Genomic DNA, 6369 nt, shown 5'->3' with positions numbered 1-6369 from the left:
TTTTTCTGATACGCTGTTCTGTAGCGTGCACACGCTTCCAGTTTGTGCAGTGTAGAATAGATGACTGTTAACACCTACGCGATATACCTAAAATGCCAGAGAACACCAGCCAGCCTGTGAAGAAGTCTTAATGGGATACTACCTCCAGAGCATGTTTCATAAAGGTGAACATATGCTGCAGCTTTCACAGTAAGAGTTAGAAAATTCAACTACAAGACTGAAGAAATTGGCCACACAAAACTCGTTCCCAGAGAAAGAATGTGAGTTTAAAGGGGGGGGAGAGGCAGGTTTACTGGGGGACGGGGTCAAGTGATAAGCAACTAAACTGAGAGTAACGCGGTGTGGGCAGAGCCTGTGGCTCACTGGAGCCGGGGGGGAAGGAGGGAGTGGATGAAAATTAACAAACTGCATCATCAGCCTCATAACTTGGAATCTGGTACTAAATACAGGTAAGGTGGTACATGCTGGTGCTGCAGCTGGAGCTTCAGATACTGACAGCAACAGGCATCGGCTTTGGTTGTTCCTGGAATGAGGGTATTTCTAACTTCGCTTAGGGGTAAAGGCTTCTTGCCTTCCCTCCCGACCTCATTAGGCTTTTGCCTGCATTTTTCACTTGGCTATCAAATCTCACAAGACATAAACCTTCCTTACATTGTCATGCTTTCTTGCTGCCGTAGATAATGTTGCTGTAGAGCACCAGAAGAACGTTCACTCCCATATAAACCGAATCCTAGAAAACTACAGAGCTCTATGGGTTAAAACAAGTAGCCTGCTGAGGAATACGTCTCGTTTGCTCATTTATGGGTCACAAGCAGTTCTAGCACGCAGTGCGATACAACGAGCTAGGTACAAAAGCTGTTTGCTTCCAGCCCCATTCCCAAAGCATCGATGTAAGACACAGGGAATTTTGCTAACACTTGCACTAACCTCCCAGTGAGTAAGAGAATAGATGGGATACAGCCACCTAGTAAAAGCTTGTAGGAAAACCTTCCTGGCTCTTCTGCTGTTCTCCCATTTTTAGGGCTAGAAGAGAGGGGACTTTCATTCTACAGGAGCTATTTGATTGTACCATATTTAACCCTAAGGCTTAATTTTTCTGTGAACTCCAACTTAAGGCTTGAAGATAACGGGATGGCAAAGGAACTAACTCCAGCTGCTTTAAGGACTAAACATATTTAGCCTGAGTATAAGAAAAGGCTTTAATCTGGCTGGTTTTTAGAATTTTTATGTGGCCCTCTTCAGTAAGCTTACATGCTAAAATATGCCTGAATTTTGGGGAAAAAAAAAAAAAGACTTCACATATTCCACTGTTGAAAGTTTCAGTTTTACCAGGAAGCTGGATCTGCTCTCTCCCTCCACGAGTCCAAAGGCAGCAGCGGAATTGAGGTGTGCCCTTTTCCAGCACGGTCGTTGCGCACACCCCTCACCTCCAGCCTCTTTACCTACTCAGCACGGGGCTGTGTCTTCCCTCTGCTGTTCTTCAATACTGAAGGCACTTGTTCCTAGTACGAGTTCCAATCTGCGCCCCTTTTTCTAACTTGTTACGGGTTTCTCATACAAGCTCTGCTCCACCAGCATTGACTTCTCCAAATTACAAGCGCTGATTTGCTTTAGCAGCTACTCGCATTAGCCGGAATATGAAAGGCCAAAACCAGATGTGGGCAAATTAACAAGGAAATACAACATCACAGGGCAAACCCAGCTGCCCTGCCCCTGAGCCCGCTTTGCCGTCTCCCCTCGCCTGGCACAAGCAGCCCTCGGCTCGGAGCCGGAGCCGTAACGGTGAGTGCTGGCGGTACAGACAGGCTGCTGGCAGAGCGCTCCACGCCACCGTGGGGTAGAGCCAGTCAGGGGGTACACACGGTCTTAACTTCTATTCAAACACAAGATTACAAAAACCATCCCCTCTTCCTGCGCCTCACCTTCCCCCAAAGCTCTATTCCTGTGCTTTGCTTGTCTGGTAACTGTATTCAGAAATTACGCAAACACCAAAATACTCATTTTTTAATTATGCAAAATTTTCAATTTTGCACCCTCCCTCCCCGTCAGCCAACGAACCACATATTTTTTTTTGGCTAGAAAACAGAGCAAAAAGTCCCTCCTGACTTTTACAAACACCTGAGCAGGTCTGACTGATGTTCCCTAACATGATGGATGCCCCACATCCCAGCATTAAAAACCACCACAAAAAAACCCCACCCCACAACAAAAGAAACATTTTGCGCATGCCGCTGCAAGTGAATTGGATTCACTGTAGAAGCAGCAAGGATAAACTTCAAAATGAGAGCGCCTGGCCGAGCAGTACGTGAGATACAGCCATAGGGACACAGGGCGGGGGAATGAAACTATCACCCTTTTGGAGATAGGACCTATTTCCAGCCAAACCACCTTGAGTTCTCCTTTAACGTCTTCGTGACAAACGGAAACCTCTGGACAAAAATGAGTATCACAGTGGCAAGGAAATAAATTAGGCCACTATGTGGTAGCTGCAAGTGGCAGCAACGTCCTCCCTCTCTACCTTTGTTCCTGAGAAAGCTGAACAAAAGAAAGTCTTCAACCACTCAGAGGCGCGTGGGAGCCGGCACTGGTGTCGTGCTTGATAAATTCTGGCTGTAAGCATGGGCAGTGTTCCTCCCCTGGCAAAAGGAACTGCGGTCCAGCACTGAAGCCGACGCACAAACATGTCGAGTTATCTGTGCTTCCTGGCCAGGCAACAGTGAGGGACAGAGAAATATCATCAGTTATTATTTAACGGGAATTTCCATCGTTAGCACTGCGCCTTTGCTCTGCTACTACCCTTCCAGTGCACATCAGTAGGACATAGCTATATGCGATTTTATTTACTTGTTTTTTAATTCTCTCTTGCTTCTGTTACACGCAGATGGAACCTGCGTGATCTTCAGCAGTCTGATGAAGGACACCACCGATATCCAAAGCTCTGGAAGCAGGAAGTCTTTAAGAACGGAAATACAGAAGTTTTCCAGCAGTTCTTTATTTATAATGTAGGCTTAAGCAATCAGTACAATGTAGAAGGGAGACACACTTACAGCAATTATTTATACCATTTTAGAACAAAAAACTGCACAGGGAGAGGTCAACTCTCAGTACAAACTAGCAACTAAACCACAATAATTTACCATTAGAAACATTTTATTTTTTAGCTGTGACACTGCTTTTACAATATGCAAAAACACAAACAATAGAACTATCCAAAGTGTTTTGTCACATTCTTTCTACATTGAATTTGGCAACATTTTATATTAAATTTTACTGATTATACTAACGTTTAAGAACTAAACAAGTGAAAAGCTGTACTCAGGTACAGTTACATCCATTTATTTCAAAGGTTTAAATAACACTTTTAACTATTGAGATTATCTCCTAGCAGTTTTTGTTTATGCAAAAACCATCTCAAAGCCTCATTTGCACAACGCATCAGCTACTGTATTGATTGGTGGGCTACACCACAGGCACTACTGTTTATTATATTCTGTAATAAGGAGCTTGTTTTTCAAAGAAAGGAAGGTTTAATATTTTCTAAGAATCATGCCTTTTTTTTTTCTTTTTGCTCTTAAGCCATAACAAAAAAAAAGGTTAGCAACCACAGCAGTGTAAAATGTTATATAGAACACAGTGACTACACAGTTACTAGAAGTTTCACATCCAATGCAGTTATGTATTAAAGCATAAGAGGTTATGTAGGCAAGTCTAGAGCCAAGAGAAATCTGCAGAGTGTGTGGTGGAAACTAGCCCCTTATATGTATTATTTGGTGCGTTTTTAAACAATCCCGGATGCGCACGTCTGGTGTCCATCCACGCGTGGGTCTGCTGTGGGTGGGCAGACGGCATCCTTCTGGACTGTCTGATGGGAACACGTCTCGTGCCCTGGGGTCTGCATATTTCTATCAGCTTTAGGAGACGGGTATTGCAGCAATAACTTACTTTTACTTTAAGGAAAAAATCCAACTCTTAATAATTCTATCAATAGCGTTCCAAAAACCATGACTTAAAAGTACAAAAAAAGAGAATATAGTGGTCAGACTCCCGGTATTATCAAAAAAACAGTACCTCTCCCCACCCCCCACCCTTCACCCCTTTCTTTTCGGTATTTAAGAAAAGCCAATCAACTGCCATTTAAAAGAAGTTAAGAAAAACAAGCCCCTGTATTGGAAAAAAACATTCGCAGTTTATTAGATCACAAGCTGGTTACACCTGTCAAATTGTTAAGTGTTTCCTCAAAATATTCGGGCTTTCCAAGGTGCCCAGCCTGCTGGGCACAGTCAGAAAAAGGCATTTTGATAAAATCTAAGAACTCCCTGCTTGCATTTTAAAAATGTTTTCACGTTTGTAACTGCCTTAAGCCTGTCGTCCTTGTTTGTATTCAGTGAAAGGATGAGTGGAACAAAAAGTGAAGGTGGAAGAACCAAGCCTACACAGTTAAGGCTGCATGCATGTGACTGAGAGTTGTTGCTGTGCAGTCAAAAAAGAAATGTGGAAAAAACCCAGTCTTTAAAACACCCTACAGAAACAAAACACTGCAATCCAATATGGCTTATTCTGATGCATTTACCATGAAGCTACTAGTAATTAATCCTACTAGGCTACTTTTGTGCAACAGCATCTGCTATTTTGATGGCATCTCCCTCCCCCCACTACCCCCCAAATACTCTACCAACTGCAGGTTTCTTCCTTGCATTATATATTGCTTTTATTGTCAATTTTTATTCCTGCTTTTCAGACTTTTCTTTTTAATACTTAAATGAGGATCTGTTCCTTACACATTGACTTAAACTTTAAAGTAAGTCCCATTGTTTTGTTTTTTAACCTCACTATTACAAGGCGCTCTACAAAAGCTTGCAAAAAAGCCAAATTTTCATTAAATCCCTTTGCTGAAGTTAACTACTCGACATTTTTTTTCTCCTATGATTTAAAACTTTACAAAGAGAGTTATAAAAAAGGTAAATGGGATTTGGCACCTTCAGAAAAAATTAAAAGTGTAACTTAGATCAAAAAAATGCGGAAACAAAATCATTGATATTTACAAATTAGAACACCAGTGAAGATTATGTCTTACTACGCTCTTTCACCTTGTTTTCTCTTTTAGAGTACTTTCAGACTGTCTGTACCGAGTATCTTAAAAAATTCATTGATTACAGATTGGAATGGATAGAGACAAATTAGTTTCCTCACAGTTCCTTCTCGGTGGCTAGTACTCTGGCAGCTTTTCCACTCCTAGGAAATACGAGGTGCTGAGCGATCATTTGTGGTCGTCTTCTTCAGTTTGACACCACGCCGAATGGCGTTCAGCATATCTTCACCTTGCGGGACATCCCCGGGACTCAGCTCTCCGGGATCGAGCTCCGGCTGGCCCGCGGGCGCAAGGGTGCTGACACCATCCCGGTCGCTTTCTTCCCCCTCACTCTCAGGAACCGCTTGCCTCTGCTCGTCGGCAGCACTCAGTTTCTGGCTTGACGGCGGAGGGTTGACAGATGCTTGTCCGCTCCATGAGGATGAGGGCATGCTGGTGACACCTTGCCCACCATCTGCTGCTGCTGGAGATTCGGGACTTTGCTCGGGACATTCTTCTGTCCCAGCGAGGGTGCCGGGCAGCCCCCCTGGGACATCGGGGACAGTTGGTGTTTTGACAGGAATCACTGGCGTCTTGATCGGAATGGGACCTCCCCCTATGGTACCGCGTCTGACTGAAGGCTTGGTGGAAGGGGTCCGTCTGATGGTGGCGACGCCGGGGGTGACTATGACTGGTCCAAGTGTGGTTGGCAGACCTGCGGTGGAAGCAGGACGCTTGGTTTGAAACATTCTGCGATAGGACTGGCTAATGTCGCTGTTTCTTGGGATGGTGGAAGATTTGTCAAACTCCTGTTGTTCTGCCTCCTGGTCACCACTCACAGAGAAATAATCATAATCTGAAACTGATGCCAAAAGACAGAGTTAGGAACAAGCTGGAGAAGACAGCTGAGTAAGTCTAAAGTATGTATAACCAAAAAAGTATATATAACCAAAAATGCCTGGAGGTCAATAGCAATTAAGAGAGGTTTCACCTTTAGGAGGAAGGAAGCCTGAGATATTGTGACGAGGATTCTCAGACCGCGTGGCTGAAGGCAGGCACTACAGCAGACCAACCCTAAAGCTGCAGGGTGCCCACATCTCTTGTGAAAGAGAACAAGAACTGTACACACTCAGTACCTTCTCTGAAAAGAACTAATTAAGTAACGAAGACTCAATGTTTGTTGCCAACATTAAGATACCAAAACCAGCATCCTACAAGTCATATGCTACCACTTGTAGATACAAATACTTAAAACAGTCAGTGACTAAAAAGTGTACTTTAGACTAGGCAATGTGGGGCTC

At 43.8% G+C, this 6369-nt stretch overlaps 1 protein-coding gene across 6 annotated transcripts in view; it reads right to left on the bottom strand.

Annotated features, from left to right (window-relative positions):
- Window positions 1-2968: 2968 nt before the first annotated feature.
- MTSS1 (MTSS I-BAR domain containing 1) overlaps window positions 2969-6369 on the bottom strand; it is a 128659-nt gene continuing 125258 nt past the window's right edge. For all 6 annotated transcript variants that reach the window (XM_075141174.1, XM_075141172.1, XM_075141169.1 and 3 more), the window contains one exon: window positions 2969-5930. In XM_075141174.1, the coding sequence (XP_074997275.1) occupies window positions 5233-5930 (698 nt within the window). In that variant the 3' untranslated portion in view covers window positions 2969-5232. The remainder of the gene's footprint in view (window positions 5931-6369) is intronic.

Source organism: Calonectris borealis, chromosome 2 (assembly GCF_964195595.1).
Source record: "Calonectris borealis chromosome 2, bCalBor7.hap1.2, whole genome shotgun sequence".
Lineage (NCBI taxonomy): Eukaryota > Metazoa > Chordata > Aves > Procellariiformes > Procellariidae > Calonectris > Calonectris borealis.
Note: the sequence above shows the minus strand (reverse complement) of the source record. Positions and strands in the feature narration are given on the sequence as shown.